Raw genomic sequence first — 22515 nt, 5'->3', positions numbered from 1 at the left:
TGGTTAATCTTATCCTTTGAGGCTTTAAGTGTTCTTATACTTGGATTTTGAATATTCAAATCAACTGGAAAATAGGCAATGGCAAGCATTGTCACCTTAGCTTGCTCCATAACTTCTGCATGATAGGAAGCATGAGCAGCACCACCACCAATCAGCCTACACTACCGTGCACACACACCTGTCGTTACTATGGCAACTAGCGTAGCCATGTCATCAAATAACTGCTATCTGAACACACACAAATCCGATTTGGTCACTTGTAACTTGCTGTTTGGACAGTCTGTATCCCACAAATGACTTGAGCATTAAGACCTGCAGTATAAACAAGGCTTTAGAGACGTACCCAGACAGCTGTAATCGCTGCCAAAGGTGCAAGTACTGACTCTGGGTTGTGGAAACTTAAGTAAATGAGACCTACATTTTCATTTACATGTTTTCACTTTGTCCTTATGGGGTAATGTGTGTAGATGGGTAAACATTGTTTTATTGAATTCAGGCTGTAACAACAAAATGTCAAGGGGTATGAATACTTTCTGAAGGCACTGTATGGCACAGACAACATCAACAGCTGTGTGTGAGCCGATCCCTCTTGGATACATTCAGCACCACACACAACACACACACCCACCCGTGACGTTTGATAATAAATACGTATTATTAGCTGTAACTTGTGAAGAGAAGCATCCTCAGGCTGAATATCACACCTCCATCAGGATGCCAATGATACTATAGAAGCTCATCCAACCCAATGTCCTCTCTAAACACACTGTGAGGGTATTCAAGACCTACCAGAGCCATATATGTTCCACATTGCAGGCGGATGATGTCTGACTGATCTACAAATAACCTTGCATCATAAATAATGACTTAATTGTTATTTGTAGATCAGTCAGTCACAACTGATCCACAATGGATCACAGATTTGATGCTCTCATCTACAGCCAATGTTAGTCAAGGAACATCAGTGCCAACATGGAAGACAGTGTGTGGAACATGTATATCAAAATTAAAGCGTAAAATAATTTCTTCAATCACATCACTCAAAGCTCATATTGATCATTTAATTAGACCACTCTATTCACAGGTGATACACAGCTTTTAACATTCATTGGGGCATTTATTCTATGATGCTGCTCTCTATTCTCTCTGAGTGTCACTTAGGGACACATATCCTTAGCAACAGAGGTCTTTCCTCCCTTGCTTTCTGCTGTAGGGCCCACTCTCTCTTTCTCCCTCTGTTTGCTCTCTTCAGCATACAGAACTCTCAGGGGGCGTCTCCATGGTAACAAGGATAGCCCCACGCATCGGCAAGGCAACCAAAGATAAAACGACAAAAGAGATTTTCCACCAAGCGGCTTGTTTTAGAGTGGGTTGATTAGTGTGTGTGTGTGGTTGCTGTTCAGAGTTGTTTGAGACCAGATTGTTTCTGGTGAGCCATCCTTGGCATCCTGGCTCTCCTCTTTCCAGTCCAGTTGAGTCTAGAACTGAACCAGACTTCTGCTGTTTGGCCTCGTTCACTTCGCCATTTCCTCAGCAATGGCCTTCCCCATCTTATCCTTCACATACCCCCCTTTCTGCCAATCAGACTTGAGCTCCAGCCACTCATAGTATGGCACCTAGGGAGGGACAGAAAGTATAGATTCAGTGGTTTGTCTATCAATAATACTCTTTACCTTGCAATACTATAGGTGACATACACCCAGTAGTGTTTTTATGCAAATCAGGTTTGGAGACAATCTAGAAGGTTCTCTCATTTGGGCAAAAGTCCATCCTCAGTCTTCTGTCCTCCATCCCCCAAAAACCAATAAGTGGTTGAGGAGTGTGTCAATTCGTTAGTAGGACGAGTGTCCTCCCCTCCTCAATAGCAATCTTTCATTGAGGATACTCATGTGTATCCTACCGCGGAAAAGTTTTTGAAATCATGCACGTTTAAAAACGATATGATAGGGCCTCCCGAGTGGCGCAGCGGTCTAAGGTACTGCATCGCAGTGCTTGAGGCATTACTACAAACCCGGGTTCGATCCCAGGCTGTGTTACAGCCAGCCGCAACAGGAGAGAATGTCGAGAGTGTGCAAAGCTGTCATCAAGAAAAGGGTGGCTACTTAAATATATTTTTATCTGTTTAACACTTTTCTGGTTAGTACATGATTCCATGTGTGTTATTTCATAGTTTTGATGTCTTCACGATTATTATACAATGTAGAAAATAGTAAAAAGAAAAACCCTAGAATGAGTAGGTGTGTCCAAACTTGACTGGTACTATATATATATATCTACATAAAAAATAAAAATGTAAAACGATATGCTACTTATTATTTTATTTATAAAAAGTCCCGCACATCTATCTAATTTGTTTTGATCACTTCACACATTTATTTTGGGATCCACCACTGTAAACGTAATTTGCCTAATGACGTGCGAGTGGAGAAGGACAGTCTCATCGGTTTACTAGTTTACCCAGCAGAGTGCTCAGGCTAACGCAATTGGCCTAGATGAGAGAGAGTGGTAAGATTGGCTAACGCGATTGTCCTGGATAGATGAGTGTGAGAGTGAGAGCGAGAGAGCTGGGATTGGCTAAGGAGCTTGGCCTAGATGAGAGAGCTGCTGCTATTCTCCAGGCTCCTGACTGACTATCAGGCCTTTTTATAGCTGGCATCCTTCAGGGAGACAGATCAACCTGGCCCTGCATGATGCAGCATTACATCAGCATTAGCTAGCCAACTTTAGCATCATACGATACACCGCTAGCCAGCATTGGCCACTAGAGTTAATTTCTTGAGGAAAATTGTCCTAAAATTGGAAACAAACATGTCGTTACGCAGAGTCCCATTATTCTATTTTCCAAGCTATATTCACAATATTTTATACAATGAGTGTACAAAACATTAAGAACACCTGCTCTTTCCATGACAGACCAGATTAAAGCTGTGACCCCCTATTGTCACTTGTTAAATGCACTTCAAATCAGTGTAGATGAAGGGCTGGAGACAGGTTAAAATAAGGATTTTTAAGCTTTGAGATGGATTGTGTATGTGTGCAAAATATTTAAGTGTGCACCGATGTGTGTGTCAAGAACTGCTGGGTTTTTCCACACTCAACAGTTTCCCCGTGAGTAGAACCCTGACAAAGGCCATGCAGCCGAAACGCGTCAGAACATGCCATACAAACACACATACACCCAGGCCATCCTACAATCTAAGCTTGATGCCCTCAATCTCACACAATTTATCAATGAACCTACCAGATATAACCCCAAATCCGTAAACAGGGGCACCCCCATAGATATCATCCTAACTAACTAACTCACCCTCCAAATACACCTCTGCTGTTTTCAACCATGATCTCAGCGATCACTGTCTCATTACCTGCATCCGTAATGGGTCTGCGAGCAAACGACCACCCCTCATCACTGTCAAACGCTCCCTAAAATAATTTGATTTGATTTAAAACACTTCCGCGAACAGGCCTTTCTAATCGACCTGGCCGGGGTATCCTGGAATGACATTGACCTCATCCCGACAGTAGAGGATACCTGGTTATTCTTTAATTGTGCCTTCCTCACCATCTTAAATAGGCATGCCCCGTTCAAAAAATGTAGAACCAGGAATAGATATAGCCCTTGGTTCACTCCAGACCTGTCTGCCCTTGACCAGCACAAAAACATCCTGTGGCGTTCTGCATTAGCATCGAATAGCCCCCGTGATATGCAACTTTTCAGGGAAGTTAGGAACCAATATACACAGACAGGCGGTCATCCCCCTCTTCAAAGGGGGAGACACTCTAGACCCAAACTGCTACAGACCTATATCTATCCTACATCTCGAAGGTCTTCGAAAGCCAAGTTAACCAACAGATTACTGACCATTTTTAATCACATCGTACCTTCTCCGCTATGCAATCTGGTCATGGGTGCACCTCAGCCACGCTCAAGGTCTTTAACGATATCATAACCGCCATCGATAAGAGACATTACTGTGCAGCTGTATTCATCAACCTGGCCAAGGCTTTAGACTCTGTCAATCACCACATTCTTATTGGCAGACTCAACAGCCTTGGTTTCTCAAATGATTGCCTCGCCTGGTTCACCAACTACTTCTCTGATAGAGCTCAGTGTGTCAAATCGGAGGGCCTGTTGTCCGGACCTCTGACAGTCTATGGGGGTGCCACAGGGTTCAATTCTCGGACCGACTCTCTTCTCTGTATACATCAATGATGCCGCTCTTGCTGCTGGTGATTCTCTGATCCACCTCTACGCAGACGACACCATTCCGTATACTTCTGGCCCTTCTTTGGACACTGTTAACTAACCTCCAGACGAGCTTCAATGCCATACAACTCTCCTTCGTGGCCTCCAACTGCTCTTAAAACGCAAATAAAACTAAATGCATGCTATTCAACCGATCATTGCCCGCACCTGCCCGCCCATCCAGCATCACTACTCTGGACGGCTCTGATAACTACAAATACCTAGGTGTCTGGCTAGAATGTAAACTCTCCTTCCAGACACATTAAGCATCTCCAATCCAAAATGAAATCTAGAATCAGCTTCCTATTTCGCAACAAAGCTTCCTTCACTCATGCTGCCAAACATACCCTCGTAAAACTGACCATCCTACCGATCCTAGACTTCGGCGATGTCATCTATAAAATAGCCTACAACACTCTACTAAGCAAACTGGATGAAGAATATCACAGTGCCATCCGTTTTGTCACCAAAGCCCCATATTCTACCCACCACTGCGACCTGTACGCTCTCGTTGGCTGGCCCTCGCTTCATACTCGTCGCCAAACCCACTGGCTACAGGTTATCTACAAGTCTCTGCTAGGTAAAGGCCCCGCCCTATCTCAGCTCGCGGGTCACCATAGCAACACCCACTCGTAGCACACGCTCCAGCAGGTATATCTCACTGGTCACCCCCACAACACCCACTCGTAGCACGCGCTCCAGCAGGTATATCTCACTGGTCACCCCCAAAGCCAATTCCTGCTTTGGTCGCCTTTCCTTTCAGTTCTCTGCTGCCACTGAATCTGGAGATTCCCCATCTCCCTCACTAGCTCTAAGAACCATCTGTCAGAGCAGCTCACAGATCACTGCACCTGCTCATAGCCCATCTATCTACCTCATCCCCATACTGTATTTATACATTTTGCTCCTTTTGCACCACAGTATCTCTACTTGCACATCCATCTTTTGCACATTTTCCATTCCAGTGTTTAATTGCCATGTTGGAATTACTTCGCCACCATGGCCTATTTATTGCCTTAACTTCTTCGATGTAGGGGGCGCACTTAATTTCTGGATAAAAAAACGTTCCCGTTTTAAACAAGATATTTTGTCACGAAAAGATGCTCGACTATGCATATAATTGACAGCTTTGGAAAGAAAACACTGACGTTTCCAAATATATTATCTGTGTGCCACAGAATTGATGCTACAGGCGAAACCAAGATAATATTTCAAACAGGAAATGCCCCAGATTTTGAATGCGCTTTGTTCCAATGTCTCCTTATATGGCTGTGAATGCGCAAGGAATGAGCCTACACTTTCTGTCGCTTCCCCAAGGTGTCTGCAGCATTGTGACGTATTTGTAGGCATATCATTGGAAGATTGACCATAAGAGACTACATTTACCAGGTGCCCCGCTTGGCGTCCCTCGTTGCAATTATTGCGCAATCTCCAGCTGCGTGCATTTTACCATTTGCTTCAGAGGAGAAACCAAAACTGCCACGAATGACTTATCATCGAATAGATATGTGAAAAACACCTTGAGGATTGATTCTAAACAACGTTTGCCATGTTTCTGTCGATATTATGGAGTTAATTTGGAAAAATGTTCGGCGATGTAATGACTGAATTTTCGGGTTTTTTTCTTAGCCAAACGTGATTAACAAAACGGAGCGATTTCTCCTACACAAATAATATTTTTGGAAAAACTAAACATTTGCTATCAAACTGAGAGTCTCCTCATTGAAAACATCCGAAGTTCTTCAAAGGTAAATGATTTTATTTGAATGCTTTTGTGAAAATGTTGCCTGCTGAATGCTAGGCTTAATGCTATGCTAGCTATCAATACTCTTACACAAATGCTTGTGTAGCTATGGTTGAAAAGCATATTTAGAAAATCTGAGATGACAGTGTTGTTTACAAAAGGCTAAGCTTGTGAGCCAATATATTTATTTCATTTCATTTGCGATTTTCATGAATAGTTAACGTTGCGTTATGGTAATGAGCTTGAGGCTATAATTACGCTCCCGGATACGGGATTGCTCAACGCAACAGGTTAACTCCCTTATTTGACCTAATTTGCACTGTATATAGACTGTTTTCTTTTTTTCTACTGTATTATTGACTGTATGTTTTGTTCATTCCATGTGTAACTCTGTGTTGTTGTATGTGTCAAACTGCTATGCTTTATCTTGGCCAGGTTACCTGGTTAAATAAAAGGTGAAATAAAAAATAATAAAAAAGGCATTTTAATGAATTATATGAAAAGTGCCTTGGTCCTCCTTTCTTTTTGTTTCCCGTGAGTATCAAGAATGGTCACCACCCAAAGTGGAGGTGGTGTGTATGCTGTGGTTAGGGTTTGTGTGTGCGATGGACAGTGACTGTCATAATGACTGCCAGAATGTCTTTCAGTCCACTGCCCCCGCTCTCTTCATACCTCTACAAGGATAAAGCCAGCCAGTTTGAGATGCCGTCTCATCATGGTGAATCGTCCCAGCAGATCTTTACTCCTGGAGCCATAGTTAGGAAACTCCCAGGTCAGGAATGCTAACCTGCAAAGAGAAGGACTGTCAGAACACATGCGCACACACCCACACGCACCAACAGACAACCCTCTTCCCTCACCTGCATGCACCCTCAGGTAAGGACTTGGCTCCGCCTCCTCCAGGCAGGTGAGGGGCCGTCAGGGTCACCAGGTCCATTGGCTTATTTTCACTGTCCACCACCAGCTCTCCATCTTATTGGACACAACACGTCAGTCACCTGTTGTTCCAGCCTTAAAGTGTTTATGTGTGTGTGCACGTGTATTCACCTATGGTCCAGCCATATATAGTGTTGACCCCGGTACGTAGGGCCTCTGCTTTCCCCCCCACCAGATTACCCAGGGCCCCCTTCAGCCCAGTCTGTAGAGGGGAGAGGGGGGAGTTCCGGCCCAGGGTGGATGGAATCAACATGGCCTCTGTAGGCAGGGTGGAGGACAGAGACTCTGGGTGTTCTAACTGGAGGGTAGCAATGATGTGGAGGAGCTTCAGGCGATAGTTCTCCACTCGAGACAGACTGCCTTCTGTAAAACAGCAATATAGCAACGCAACATAAAATCATCAGAATCACCCAAGTCTGTACAGCTGAGAAAGCACAGGGCTATTAACACAGAACATCAGTGGATTGGTCCTCTGCTGCTATCTCCTGGGGTGGACCAGTACTAGAGTGTGCGTGTGTGTTTACCTGAGAGTTTGGCAACATGTGTGTGTTGAGTGAGGGCCGTGATGTGCTGGGGCTTGACCTGCTGTAACACACACAGAGACCACACCACGTCTGTCTGCAGGAACGCCTCCAGGCTGGGGAGAACACCCTCCAGGGCAGAGTGGACCTACATACACACAGAAGGAGACAGATGATAAACACATACCATCCCAGAATGTAGTCCTCTAGCCAAAAGACTCTTCCCCCAAAGTTGATAGAAATCTAATGTGCAACACTGACATGACTGAGAACCCAGTCTGTTCTACAAAATATTTATCCTCAAGTATCCAGGCTGCATCACATCCGGCCGTGATTGGGAGTCCCATAGGGCGGCGCACAATTGGCCCAGTGTCATCCTGGCCGGGGTAGGTTGTCATTGTAAATAAGAATTTGTTCATAACTGACTTGCCTAGTTAAATAAAGGTTACAAAATAAATAAATAGCATTAGGTAAATAAACAAACAAATTGCTACTCTCATTGTTTACCTTCTTGTAGAACTCCTCCCCTTTGCTGGGCTGGAAGTTGAGCCTGGCCAATGACATGAGCAGGTTACAAAGCTGCAGTGTGCTGTACTTCTGACTGTTCACGCTGTAGTGCTGAATAGTTTTTTTAATCAAACAAAGGAAGAAAATAAGAGGATGAGTTAAGCAACTTTGGTTGATCAAGAGGGCTAGGAGATGATCCTATCAGTTTAAGATGTATTTAACAGCGTCTTAGTGTGTGCGGACCTCAGCAAATGCCTCAAACAATGGGAGATGGAGCCACTTGAGGAAGGCTAGTGATTTGGCGCAGCGAGTGACATCGGCAGAACTCATCTCTGGCATTCTGGGTAACAACTCAGCTGCCAATCGCTGGAAGACCTGGGAGTGGTGGAAATTCAACTTCCCTGAGAGAGAGCGAGAGAGAGAGAGAGAGAAATTAAAGCCCCCATGCAGTCTTTGTAATTTTATTTTGAAATTATCACACTGTGTCTAATAAATGACTGTTCTGAACCTCCTTTGGCACTTGAAAATGTCAGATTGTGTGGGCATTAGAAAATAAAGATATTTACATACACAGCCCTGATTGGCTGATAGGATGGTCTAGAGCCCACCACTTACCCAGATGAACAATCATTGGTCTACTATAATCAGATCATGATGTGGGCCAAAAGTTCCATCCCACCTGAACAGGCTGAAATTCCAGGGGCCTCATTCATCAACCGTATTTACATTTCTTTCTCAAGTCTGGCGTACTTGGAGATTCTAGGATTTGCATGTACCTCAAATTTTTGGGATTTATCAAACTGTCACAGGCAAGCAACATATACACGTTTTCATTCATATATATGTAAAATCATTAAACACTTAAATAATGGCGCCGGAGAGAATGGCTGTGTTTTACGGGCTCCTAGCCAACTGTGTTATTTTGTTAGTAGCAGCGACTTTATGTTAAAAATAAGTTACTGTCTCTTATGACCGAAAAGAGCGTCTGGACATCAAAACAGCAATTACTCACCTCGAACAGAACAAATATTTTTTATTTAAATGAGTCCGACCTGAAGGATATACTGCTTCTCCGAGACCAGGCCCAAATCCCTGTCATTCGCGTGAAGAAAAGCCGGAAATACAGAGGGCGAAGGTCGGGGTACCTTGTGAGGATTCGTAGGCGAGTTAGTAAATCAACACAAGCATCAAATCAAAGTTGTCACGTGCGCCGAATACAACCGGTGTATACCTTACAGTGAAATGCTTACTTACAGTCCCTAACCATTTTTAAGTATGTAAAACAAATTAGTATTAGGTGAACAATAGATAAGTAAAGAAATAAAAACAGTAAAAAGGACAGTGAAAAATAACAGTAGCGAGACTATATACAGGCACCGGTTAGTCGGGCTAATTGAGGTAGCATGTACATATGGTTAAAGTGACTATGCATATATGATGAACAGAGAGTAGCAGTAGTGTAAAAGAGGGGTTGGCAGGTGGTGGGACACAATGCAGATAGTCCGTAGCCAATGTGCAGGGGCACCGGATGGTCAGGCTAATTGAGGTAGTATGTACATGAATGTATAGTTAAAGTGACTATTCATATATGATAAAACAGAGTAGCAGCAGCATAAAAGAGGGGTTGGGGGGGGACGACAACAATGCAAATAGTCCTGGTAGCCATTTGATTACTTGTTCAGGAGTCTTATGGCTTGGGGGTAAAAAGCCTTTTTGCCCTAGACTTGGCGCTCCAGTACTACTTGCCATGCGGTAGCAGAGAGAACATTCTATGACGAGGGTGTCTGGGGTCTTCGAAAAAAATGTAGGGCCTTCCTCTGACACCACCTAGTGTAGAGGTCCTGGATGGCAGGCAGCTTAGCCCCAGTGATGTACTGGGCCATACGCACTACCCTCTGTAGTGCCTTGCGGTCGGAGGCCGAGCAGTTGCAGTACCAGGCAGTGATGCAACCAGTCAGGATGCTCTTGATGGTGCAGCTGTAGAACCAATGCCAAATATTGTCAGTTTCCTGAGGGGGAATAGGCTTTGTCATGCCATCTTCACGACGGTCTTGGTGTGTTTGGACCATGATAGTTTGTTGGGGATGTTGACACCAAGGAATTTGAAGCTCTCAACGTGCTCCACTACAGCCCTGTCGATGAGAATGGGGGAGTGCTCGGTCCTCGTTTTTCCTGTAGTCCACAATCATCTCCTTTGTCTTGATTATGTTGAGGGATAGGTTGTTATTCTGGCACCAACCGGCCAAGTTTCTGACTTCCTCCCAGTAGGCTCTCTCATTGTTGTGGCCTACCACTGTTGTCATCTGCAAACTTAATGGTGGTGTTGGAGTCGTGCCTGGCCACGCAGTCATGGGTGAACAGGGAGTACAGGAGGGGACTGAGCACGCACCAGAGGGGCTCCAGTGATGAGGATCAGCATGGCAGATGTGTTGCTACCTACCCACACCACCTGGGGGCGGCCCATTAGGAAGTTCAGGATCCAGCTGCAGAGGGGGGTGTTTAGTCCCAGGATCCTTAGCTTATTGATGAGCTTTGAGGGTACTATGGTGTTGAACGCTGAGCTGTCGTCAATAAATAGCATTCTCACATAGGTGTTCCTTTTGTCCAGGTGGGAAAGGGCAGTGTGGAGTGCAATAGACACTGCATCATCTGTGGATCTGTTTTGGCGGTATGCAAATTGTAGTGGGTCTAGGGGTTCTGGGATAATGGTGTTAATGTGAGCCATTACCAGCCGTTCTTCCTGCCTTAGGGTTCTTGGGCACAAGGACTATGGTGGTCTGCTTGAAACATGTTGGTATTACAGACTTAGTCAGGGACATTGAAAATGTCAGTGAAGACACCTGCCAGTTGGTCAGCACATGCCCGGAGCACACGTCCTGGTAATCCGTCTGGCCCTGCGGCCTTGTGAATGTTGACCTGTTTAAAGGTCTTACATCGGCTACGGAGAGCGTGATCACACAGTCATCCGGGAACAGTTGACGCTCTCATGCATGCCTCAGTGTTGCTTGCCTCGAAGCGAGCATAGAAGTAATTTAGCTAGTCTGGTAGGTTTGTGTCACTGGGCAGCTTGCGGCTGTGCTTCCCTTTGTAGTCTGTAATAGTTTGCAAGCCCTGCCACATAACACGAGCGTCGGAGACGGTGTAGTACAATTTAAGCTTAGCCTTGTATTGGCGCTTTGCCTGTTTGATGGTTCGTATGAGGGCATAGCAGCATTTCTTATATTCCCGCACCTTGAAAGCGGCAGCTCTACCCTTTAGCTCAGTGCAAATGCTGCCTGTAATCTATGGCTTCTGGTTGGGGTATATACGTATGGTCATTGTGGGGGACGACGTCCTCGATGCACTTACTGATAAAGCCAGTGACTGATGTGGTGTACTCCTCAATGCCATCGGAAGAATCCTGGAACATGTCCAGCATGCAAAAACTAAAGTAGGAAGTACCAGTGACTCGCTCAATATGGAAGTGGTCAGATGATGCGGATGCTATTCTACGCTACAGGACCGCTTTGCTAGCAGACTGGAATATGTTCCGCGATTCATCCAATGGCATTGAGGAGCATACTACCTCAGTCACCAGCTTCATCAATGAGTGCATTGACAACGTCATGCCCAGTGACGTACATTTATTTATTTAAACTTGGGTGTCTGTAGGGAGCCCAACCAGAAGCCATGGATTACAGGCAACATCCACACTGGGCTAAAGGCTAGAGCTGCCGCTTTCAAGGAGCGGGACACTAATCCAGACGCTTATAAGATATCCTGCTATGCCCCTGCAACTCTTCCCTATTCCCTTATAAAATGACATTTCCCCCCCAAATATATGTTTTATATTTTCCCAAATTATGTCCTCTGTTTAATTTCACTCTTAAAATTACATTTGTTCATAGAGAACCAACAAAATTGGATGTTCAGAATCCATGTCAATGCCTAAATTACATCAGAAGAAATTTGCAGTGAAGCACGTGAAAATTGCATGTACATTCAGAATTGTTTGCCGAGCTACTCATGTGTGAACCACTAGAAGTTGTGTGCACGCATGGTTTGAGATTTGCGTGGAGATGCACACTTTCCCATCAAGTTCAAAATGGATAAACACCAACCTTTATGGGAAAACTGGCACATGCAAGGTTAAATCCTTTTTTTGTGCACTCACCTTGATAAGAGGCCACAGGCATTTTTTTTCAAACAGATCTTACACAAAAAGGGCATATTATCATTTTCACAATTACAAAGTGTTACTTTATATGTGTGTGTGTATATATATATATATATATATATATATATATACTGCTCAAAAAAATAAAGGGAACACTAAAATAACACATCCTAGATCTGAATGAAATATTCTTATTAAATACTTTTTTCTTTACAGAGTTGAATGTGCTGACAACAAAATCACACAAAAATGATCAATGGAAATCAAATTTATCAACCCATGGAGGTCTGGATTTGGAGTCACACTCAAAATTAAAGTGGAAAACCACACTACAGGCTGATCCAACTTTGATGGAATGTCCTTAAAACAAGTCAAAATTAGGCTCAGTAGTGTGTGTGGCCTCCACGTGCCTGTATGACCTCCCTACAACGCCTGGGCATGCTCCTGATGAGGTGGCGGATGGTCTCCTGAGGGATCTCCTCCCAGACCTCGACTAAAGCATCCGCCAACTCCTGGACAGTCTGTGGTGCAACGTGGCGTTGGTGGATGGAGCGAGACATGATGTCCCAGATGTGCTCAATTGGATTCAGGTCTGGGGAACGGGCGGGCCAGTCCATAGCATCAATGCCTTCCTCTTGCAGGAACTGCTGACACACTCCAGCCACACAAGGTCTAGCATTGTCTTGCAATAGGAGGAACCCAGGGCCAACCACACCAGCATATGGTCTCACAAGGGGTCTGAGGATCTCATCTCGGTACCTAATGGCAGTCAGGCTACCTCTGGCGAGCACGGAGGGCCACCCCACACCATGACTGACCCACCGCCAAACCGGTCATGCTGGAGGATGTTGCAGGTAGCAGAACGTTCTCCACGGCGTCTCCAGACTGTCACATGTGCTCAGTGTGAACCTGCTTTCATCTGTGAAGAGCACAGGGCGCCAGTGGCGAATTTGCCAATCTTGGTGTTCTCTGGCAAATGCCAAACGTCCTGCACGGTGTTGGGCTGTAAGCACAACCCCCACCTGTGAACGTCGGACCCTCATGGAGTCTGTTTCTGACCGTTTGAGCAGACACATGCACATTTGTGGCCTGCTGGAGGTCATTTTGCAGGGCTCTGGCAGTGCTCCTCCTTGCACAAAGGCGGAGGTAGCGGTCCTGCTGCTGGGTTGTTGCCCTCCTACGGCCTCCTCCACGTCTCCTGATGTACTGGCCTGTCTCCTGGTAGCGCCTCCATGCTCTGGACACTACGCTGACAGACAAAGCATTCTTGCCACATTCTTGCCACATCTCGCATTGATGTTCCATCCTGGATGAGCTGCACTACCTGAGCCACTTGTGTGGGTTGTAGACTCTGTCTCATGCTACCACTAGAGTGAAAGCACTGCCAGCATTCAAAAGTGACCAAAACATCAGCCAGGAAGCATAGGAACTGAGAAGTGGTCTGTGGTCCCCACCTGCAGACCCCACTCCTTTATTGGGGGTGTCTTGCTAAATGCCTATAATTTCCACCTGTTGTCTATTCCATTTGCACAACAGCATGTGAAATTTATTGTCAATCAGTGTTGCTTCCTAATTGGAGAGTTTGATTTCACAGAAGTGTGATTGACTTGGAGTTACATTGTGTTGTTTAAGTGTTCCCTTTATTTTTTTGAGCAGTGTATATAACTGCTGAGCAATTAACAGACATTTCGGTTATTGTTCGGTTTTTAAACAACTTATTGACCTACATAGATTATATTATTTTATTTATTTTCTGTGAGCTCAATGCGCACATTGCACAGTTTCACTAGAGAAAAAAACAGGATAGTGATTGTCAGACAGCATAGGCAGCAGCTCTATGGAGATGAAATGACTTGAAATAACAGTCAGAAAATAAAACAAATGTAATATCCACAACAAGTTAAAAAAAATTGTCAAGTGTGTCTATGTACCATATGCGTAGGCGAGGTCCAACAGTAGCGGTGTGGTAAGGTCTGTTGAGGGTTTCTGTAGGAAGTGGTAGGACAGAGCTCTGAGCAGAGGCACTGACCGGCGTCCCTGAGACGCCAGAGACACAGACACCCTGCGGATATCCTCCGCCCCAAACCCTTCAGCTAGCTCTAACGCCTGGGATGGGAACAGAGAGAAAAGAAAAGGAGCGTTGGGTTGAGATAGATTTGTTGGTGGTGGCAGTTTCAGTTGCATATTTGGATAGTGAAGCAAACATTTTTTTGTTAAATGGCTATATAGTCCAGCATTTCAGATTACGAGATGTGTTTCATATGAGCCAACCGTACAGAATGTCACCTTTTGAGGCATTTTCATACATATGTTTTAGTGTTTAGAAATGAAAGCACTCTGTATTTAGTCTGCCCATGTGAATAAGTATGTAGACAAATGAACTTATACAGTAGTGTATCAAAGTCAAACGTTTAGCATTTGGTCGCATATTTCTTAAATGCAATGACTTCATCAAGCTTGTGACTCTACAAACTTGTTGGATGCATTTGTGGTTTGTTTTGGTTGTGTTTTGCCCAATAGTAACTGAATGGTAAATGTTGACTGGAGTAATTTTCTGTCTGAATGAGTAGATAAGATGTTTCTGAAAACTACTAAATTAATCCTGATAATGACCTGAAGAACTGTAATATCCTATGTTTCTCGGAAACGGATTCCTGCTTACAAGCAAAAACTCAAACCGGAAGAACCAGTGACGTGCTTAATATGGAAGTGCTCCGATGAAGCTCATGCTAAGCTACAGGATTGTTTCACTAGCACAGACTGGAATATGTTCCAGGACTCATCCAATGAGGTAAACGCCATCGTCACGTCATTAATAAGTGCATTGATGACGTTACGTACATATCCCAAACAGAAGCCATGGATTACAGAAAACATCAGCACTGAGATAAAGGCTAGAGCTACTGTTTCAAGGAGCGGGACACTAACCTGGACGCTTATAAGAAATCCTGCTACGCCCACCGATGAACCATCAAACAGGCAAAGCGTCAATACAGCACTAAGATTGAATCCTACTACAACAGCTCTTAAGCTCGATGTGTCAGGGCTTGCAAACTATCACAGATTACAAAAGGTAAAGCCAGCCGCAAGCTGCTCAGTGACGCGATCCTACCAGACGAGCTAAATGCCTTCTACACTCGCTTCCAGGCAAACAACGGTGAACCATGCGTGAAAGCACCAGCTGTTCCAGATGACAGTGTGATCACGCTCACCGTAGCCGATGTGATGAAGACCTTTAAAACAGGTTAACATTCACAAGGCCACAGGACCAGATGGAAGGGTTGAGCAGTATCCAGATTTTCATGTCGTCATACCGTCCTTTTCTCACTCTGGGATCTACGGTATTACCGGCTTAGTACACAACGGAGAGACAAAAAAAATGCAAAAAAGCTCATTGGCATCCATTAACAGAATGCTAACAAAATTAGCACAAGTAATAGAGAATTTCCATGGAGGCTGCTAGCTAAATATGCTAATGAGCAAACTAAAATAAATTAATTGTAAAGACAGGCAATTCAGCTCAAAGTTATACATACAGTACCTTCGGAAAGTATTCAGACGCCTTGAATATTCCCACTGTTACGTTACCACCTTATTCTAAAATGTATTAAATTATATTTCAATCTACATCCACCTCTGGCCTGCTCGCCTCCCTACCACTGAGGAAGTACAGTTCCCGCTCAGCCCAGTCAAAACTGTTCGCTGCTCTGGCCCCCCAATGGTGGAACAAACTCCCTCACGACGCCAGGACAGCGGAGTCAATCACCACCTTCCGGAGACACCTGAAACCCCACCTCTTTAAGGAATACCTAGGATAGGATAAAGTAATCCCTCTCACCCCCCCTCCCCCTGAAAAGATTTAGATGCACTACTGTTCCACTGGAGGTCATAAGGTGAATGCACCAATTTGTAAGTCGCTCTGGATAAGAGCGTCTGCTAAATGACTTAAATGTAAATGTAAATGTAAACATAAAATAAAAAAGCAAAAACAGGTTGACATTGTGGATAATTTTTTTAAATAAACTGAAATATCAAATTTTATTTGTCATACTCCCACGAATACAACAGGAGCAGACCTTACCATGAAATGCTTACTTACAAGGCCTTAAATATCACATTTCCATAAGTATTCAGACCATTTACTCAGTACTTTGTTGAAGCACCTTTGGCAGCGATTACAGCCTCGAGTCGTCTTGGGTATGACACTACAAGCTTGGCACACATGTATTTGGGGACTTTCTCCGATTCTTCCCTGCAGATCCTCTCAAGCTCTGTCAGAGATGTTCGATTGGGTTCAAGTCTGGGTTCTGGCTGGGCGACTCAAGGACATTCAAAGACTTGTCACGAAGCGACTCCTGCATTGTCTTGGATGCTTAGGGTATTTGCCCTGTTGGAAGGTGAACCTTTGCCTCAGTCTGAGGTCCTGAGCGCTCAGGAGCAGGTTTTCATCAAGGATCTTTGCTCCATTTATCTTTGCCTCAATCCTGACTAGTCTCCCAGTCCCTGCCGCTGAAAAACATCCCCACAGCGTGATGATGCTGCCACCACCGTAGGGATAGTACCAGGTTTCCCCAGATGGGACGCTTGGCATTCGGGCGAAGAAGTTCAATCTTGGCTCCATCAGACCAGAGAATCTTATTTCTCATGGTCTGAGAGTCCTCAGGTGCCTTTTGGCTAACTCCCAAGCGGGCTGTCATGTGCCTTTTATTGAGGAGTGACTTCCGTCTGGCCACTCTAACATAAAGGCCTGATTGGTTTAGTGCTGCAGAGATGGTTGTCCTTTTGGAAGGTTCTCCCATCTCCACACAGAAGAACTCTATAGTCTACAGTGAAGAGGCGACTCCGGGATGCTGGCCTTCTAGGCAGAGTTGCAAAGAAAAAGACATTCAGACTGGCCAGTAAAAATAAAATATTAAGACGGGCAAAAGAACACAGACACTAGACAGAGGAACTCTGCCTAGAAGGCCAGAATCGCCTCTTCACTGTTGACGTCGAGACTGGTGTTTTGCGGGTACTATTTGATGAAGCTGCCAGTTGAAGTCGCTGTTTCTCAAACTAGACACTAATGTACATGTCCTCTTGCTCAGTTGTGCACCGGGGCCTCCCACTCCTCTTTCTATTCTGGTTAGGGCCAGTTTGCGCTGTTTTGTGAAAGGAGTAGTACACAGCGTACGAGATCTTCAGTTTCTTGGCAACTTCTTGCATGGAATAGCCTTCATTTCTGAGAACAAGAATAGACGGATGAGTTTCAGAAGAAAGTTTTGTTTCTGGACATTTTGAGCCTGTAATCGAACCCACAAATGCTGATGCTCCAGATACTCAACTAGTCTAAAGAAGGCCAGTTCATTGCTTCTTTAATATCAAAACAACAGTTTTCATCTGTGCTAACATAATTGCAAAAGGATTTTCTAATGATCAATGAAATGAGCCTTTTAAAATGATCAACTTAGCGAACATAATGTGCCATTGGAACACAGGAGTGACGGTTGCTGATAATGGACCTCTGTACGCCTATGTAGATATTCCATGAAAAAAAATCTGCAGTTTCCAGCTACAATAGTCATTTACAACATTAACAATGTCTACGGTAATTCTGATAAACTTGATGTTATTTTAAAATGGACAAAATAAAAAAAAGTGCTTGTTCTTCAAAAATAAGGAAACTTTTGATCGGTAGAGTATATTTTTCTATCCATTTTAGAATACGGTCTGAATACTTTCTGAAGGCACTGTATATAGGTAGGAGCTACCGAAATGCCATTTTTGGTGAGTTTGGACATTTACAAGCGGATGTGAACGATAACTTTGTTCATTTGCACAATGTCTCTGACACATGCTTGTCTGAAGGAAGAACAGAAGAACAGGGGGGGGGGGGGGGGGGGGTGATCTTTGTGCCTCTAACCTCCTCACTCACCATTTTTCACAATTCATTCATGATTATCCATAATCATCGTAGCATCCACATGAATGTAGAAGTGATCAGAAACATCCATTCTTACATATAATAAAAAAGTGACTCCAAAATGGCACAAGATATTATTCACCATTGAGTTCCTATTGGGCAAAACAGAATACAAAACAACCAAAAACAAACCGCAAATGCATCCAACAAGTTTGTTGAGTCACATGCTTGATATATTCTAGGGATGGGCATGAGTAATCGAGCACTCGAATGGATGTCAAGTCTTGATCTTCTATCAGAGATTTTTTTAAATCGAATATTGTAAACCTATTCAATAGAATGTGCTTTGTGGCTGCCCGAAAAGGCAAGGAACATTTTGGCCCAAATCTTTTCTTGACAAAGTCAATTTGCTTTGACTCTAATGTTCCATTTGTACATGTGCATTTGCAGAGCATAACAAAAAATAAACCAAGCCAAGCATCACACAGTTCTCTCCCAAAATTCCCTTTCCCCACCATGTCTCATTCACTTTGTGTTCTGACAAACAGTGTAACTATTCTATTTTGTTGCATTACAACCTGTCATTTACATTGATTTATTTGGATTTCATGTAATGGACATACACAAAACAGTCCAAATTGGTGAAGAAGTGAAATGAAAAAAAAAGAACTGGTTTCAAAAGAATAATAGTGGTGAGTGCATATGTATTCACCCCCATTGCTAAGAAGCCCCTAAATAAGATCTGGTGCAACCAATTACTTCAGAAGTTACAGAAATAGTTATAAAAAGTCCACCTGTGTGCAATCTAAGGGTCACATGATCTCAGTGTCTATATACACACACACACCTGCAAGGGGCACAACCAAGCAAACGGCACCATGAAGACCAAGGAGCTCTTCAAACAGGTCAGGGACAAAGATGTGAAGTACAGATCAGGGTTGGGTTACAAAAAAATCTGTAACTTTGAACATCCCACGGAGCACCATTGAATCCATTATTAAAAAATGGAAAGAATATGGCGCCACAATAAACCTGCCAAGAGAGGGTCATCCACCAAAACTCACAGACCAGGCAAGGAGGAAATTAATCAGAGAGGCAACAAAGAGACAAAAGATAACCCTGAAGGAGCTGCAAAGCTCCACAGCGGAGATTGGCGTATCCGTCCATAGGACCACTTTAAGCCGTACACTCCACAGAGCTGGGCTTTATGGAAGAGTGGCCAGAAAAAAAAGCCATTGCTTAAAGAAAAAAATAAGCAAACATGTTTGGTGTTTGCCAAAAGGCATGTGGGAGACTCCCCAAACATATGGAAGAAGGTACTCTAGGTCAGATGAGACTACAATTTAGCTTTTTGGCCATCAAGGAAAACGTTTTGTCTGGCGCAAACCCAATACCTCTCAACACCCGAGAACACCATCCCCGCAGTGAAGCATGGTGGTAGCAGCATCATGCTGTGGGGATGTTTTTTGTCAGCAGGGACTGGGAAACTGGTCAGAATTGAAGGAATGATGGACGGCGCTAAATACAGGGATATTCTTGTGGAATTTCCCTGTATTTAGCGCCGTCAAGGGGGGCGAATTCTTGTGGTTCACCTTCCAGCAGGACAATGACCCTAAGCATCCCGCTAAAGCAACATTCGAGAGGTTTAAGGGGAAACATTTAAATGTCTTGAAATGGTCTAGTCAAAGCCCAGACCTCAATCCAATTGAGAATCTGTGGTATGAATTAAAGATTGCTGTACACCAGGGGAACCCATCCAACTTGAAGGAGCTGGAGCAGTTTTGCCTTGAATAATGGAGAAAAATCCCAGTGGCTAGATGTGCCAAGCTTATAGAGACATATCCCAAGAGATTTGCAGCTGTAATTGCTGCAAAAGGTGGCTCTACAAAGTATTGACTTTGGGGGGGTGAATAGTTATGCACGCTCAAGTTCTGTTTTTTTTGTCTTATTTCTTGTTTGTTTCACAATAAAAAAATATTTTGCATCTTCAAAGTGGTAGGCATGTTGTGTAAATCAAATGATAAACGCCCCATCGATTTTAATTACAGGTTGTAAGGCAACAAAATAGGAAAAATGTCAAGGGGGGGTGAATACTTTCGCTCGTTACCTTATCCTCCAGTCTGTCCATCAGTGCAGGACTGAGGTGTCCAGCCCTAGCCATCAGGGTACTGACTGTTCTGGCGTCAGCGATCTCAGTCCAGCGGAGTTCCAGCTGTTTCAGCGCTGCACTCACCAGCGACAACTCCATCTGACCCTTCCGCCCTGCTCCCCAGTCTGCCAGGAAAGCCAGCTGTTTGTAGGAGAGTCTGCGTACACGCCACAGCACCTCTGTCTGGATGGAGCGTTGTACTGCAGCTGTAGGCGGAACACCCAGAGTAGAGAGGGAGCGCAGCAGAGAGACCAGCGTACCATTCCACACTGACGCTACCTGGGGGAAGAGACAGTCAATTTACAAACACTCAAAAGAAACTGAGAGCACCGAGGTTTTGAATATTTAGCCGCCCTCTGCCCTAACTGTAACCTGCCCCATGTCTCTTCCTTTTCCTCTCCTTACCCATCTTCATACCCTCTCAACTCTCCACTTATCTACTCTCATCCTACCTGTCCCCTGCCACGTCTTACTACACCCTCTCCTACCTGTGCAGTAACTGTGTCCATTATGTCCAGCAGTCTGGGATCATTCAGCAGCTCAAATTGGTCCACTTTAGCCCCACCTTTCTCTCTCCCAGCCAATCTGACAAGCTGAACCAGAGTCTTAGCCGCCTGATTGGCCTTTCCTCCTTGTGCCGCCCACGCCTGCAGGACATCCTGTGGAGATTGGGCCCTCTCTAAGAGCTCATCCAGCTGGGTGCGTTTGGGCTCGATGGGATACTCCTCTTTGACCAAACTCCTGCCCTCACATAGCCCCCTTACCACAGGCTGCCGCCAGGCCTGGGCCCACAGCGGCTCTGCTGGCCCAGCTGCAGGGGTAGGCAGGAAGGCAGCGGTGGCTGAGGCCTGGGGGGTGGCCCTGGGGAGGAGACGGGCACATCGGCCCAGCAGACGGCTGGTCATGGAGGAATAGAGAACAGCACGAGACCAGAGAGAGCAGCACGAGACCAGAGAGAGCAGCACGAGACCAGAGAGCAGCGAGAATCCTATTCACAACACAGCAGCCAGAGTCACCATGCTAACACCTGAGAGCGAGTGAGAGAGGGAAAGAGCGAGAGAGAGTTAATTCAAGAGAGTGAATATCACTCAGTGGTTCTCATTATTTTTGGGATTCTGAACCTACAATCACATGTTGCTATGCCCAAACAACCCCATAATGTGCAACTTTATGATAAGGACTATATATTCTTATTCTCCGTAGTCTGCCGGCCACGGACTGTCAACAAGCTTAGCCTAGCTATCTTGAGACGCTTTAGCAATTAGTAACAGTAACGCGGGGATTGTGTTGTGTAACATAACATTGTGTCAACAATCGTGTAGCCTGTACTACTACAAGCAAAACACTTGCAGGAAATCAATGAATAGACACGGTTGTGGCAACTAGTCATAGTAGACTGAACTGAATTAACGTTACTAGCAACATTCCGATCTCAAAAGCTGAGATTGTCATCAAGCGTATTCTGACCTTGCCGACTAGGGTTTATGCCGTTCTAGCCATTACAATTATGAAACTCAGACTGGCAACATTCTCTGCATTCACAAGTACACCTATAACGGGTCTTGTGGAGACATAAATACATTTATCTGCCATTTCTATCTTTAAAGGACTGTTCTTACCTTGATAAATAAGCTAAATAGCTAGTGGACGAAGGCGACATTCACATGGAGCTGTCAGCAATAGTCGCAAGAAAATGACATCATCAAAGATACCGGTGTCACATGATTGTCGGATGAAGCTGCGATTGGTCTGCTTGTTTCAAGGCATTTTATTAAGTCGTCTTATTTTAATTGCAGAACCTGGTCTTTATGTCTATACGCGGAACCCATAGAATTAGACACACAGTGGCGTAAAGTACTTAAGTAAAAATACTTTAAGGTACTACTTAAGACGTTTTTTGAGGTATCTGTACTTTACTTTATTATTTATATTTTTGACAAATTTTACTTCACTACATTCCTAAAAAGATAATGTACTTTTTACTCCATACATTTTACCTGACACCCAAAAGTACTCGTTACATTTTGAATGCTTAGCAGGACAGGATAAGGGTCCAATATATGCATTTATCAAGAAAACATCCCTGGTCATCCCTACTGCCTCTGATCTGGCGGACTCACTAAACACACATGCTTAATTTGTAAATTATGTCTGAGTGTTAGAGATCCGTAAATGTAAAAAATAAGAAAATAGTGCCGTCTGGTTTGCTTAATATAAGGAATTTGAAATTATTTACACTTTTATTTTTGATAGTTAAGTATATTTAAAACCAAATACTTTTTTACTTTTACTCTGGTACTATTTTACTGGGTGAAACACATTTCATAGTCTCAAAACTATTAAACGTCTCATTG

The 22515-nt window shown here is 44.2% G+C and overlaps 1 protein-coding gene across 1 annotated transcript; it reads right to left on the bottom strand.

The window, feature by feature from the left end:
* Positions 1–464: 464 nt before the first annotated feature.
* LOC115140960 (FAST kinase domain-containing protein 4-like) lies at positions 465–21885 on the bottom strand. The gene is made up of 11 exons (XM_029679485.2): positions 21781–21885; positions 20650–21188; positions 20120–20440; positions 14042–14216; positions 8198–8355; positions 7955–8065; positions 7451–7595; positions 7038–7289; positions 6851–6962; positions 6663–6777; positions 465–1616 (listed from the first exon to the last, which is right to left on the bottom strand). Exons 2-11 carry the CDS (start codon positions 21064–21066, stop codon positions 1515–1517), a joined length of 1908 nt encoding a protein of 635 aa, XP_029535345.1. The 5' UTR covers positions 21067–21188; positions 21781–21885; the 3' UTR covers positions 465–1514.
* Positions 21886–22515: the final 630 nt, after the last annotated feature.

The sequence above is a fragment of the Oncorhynchus nerka genome, linkage group LG14 (genome assembly GCF_034236695.1).
Source record: "Oncorhynchus nerka isolate Pitt River linkage group LG14, Oner_Uvic_2.0, whole genome shotgun sequence".
Taxonomy (NCBI): domain Eukaryota; kingdom Metazoa; phylum Chordata; class Actinopteri; order Salmoniformes; family Salmonidae; genus Oncorhynchus; species Oncorhynchus nerka.
The sequence above is the reverse complement of the archived record's forward strand: the minus strand, read 5'-3'. Positions and strand labels throughout refer to the sequence as shown.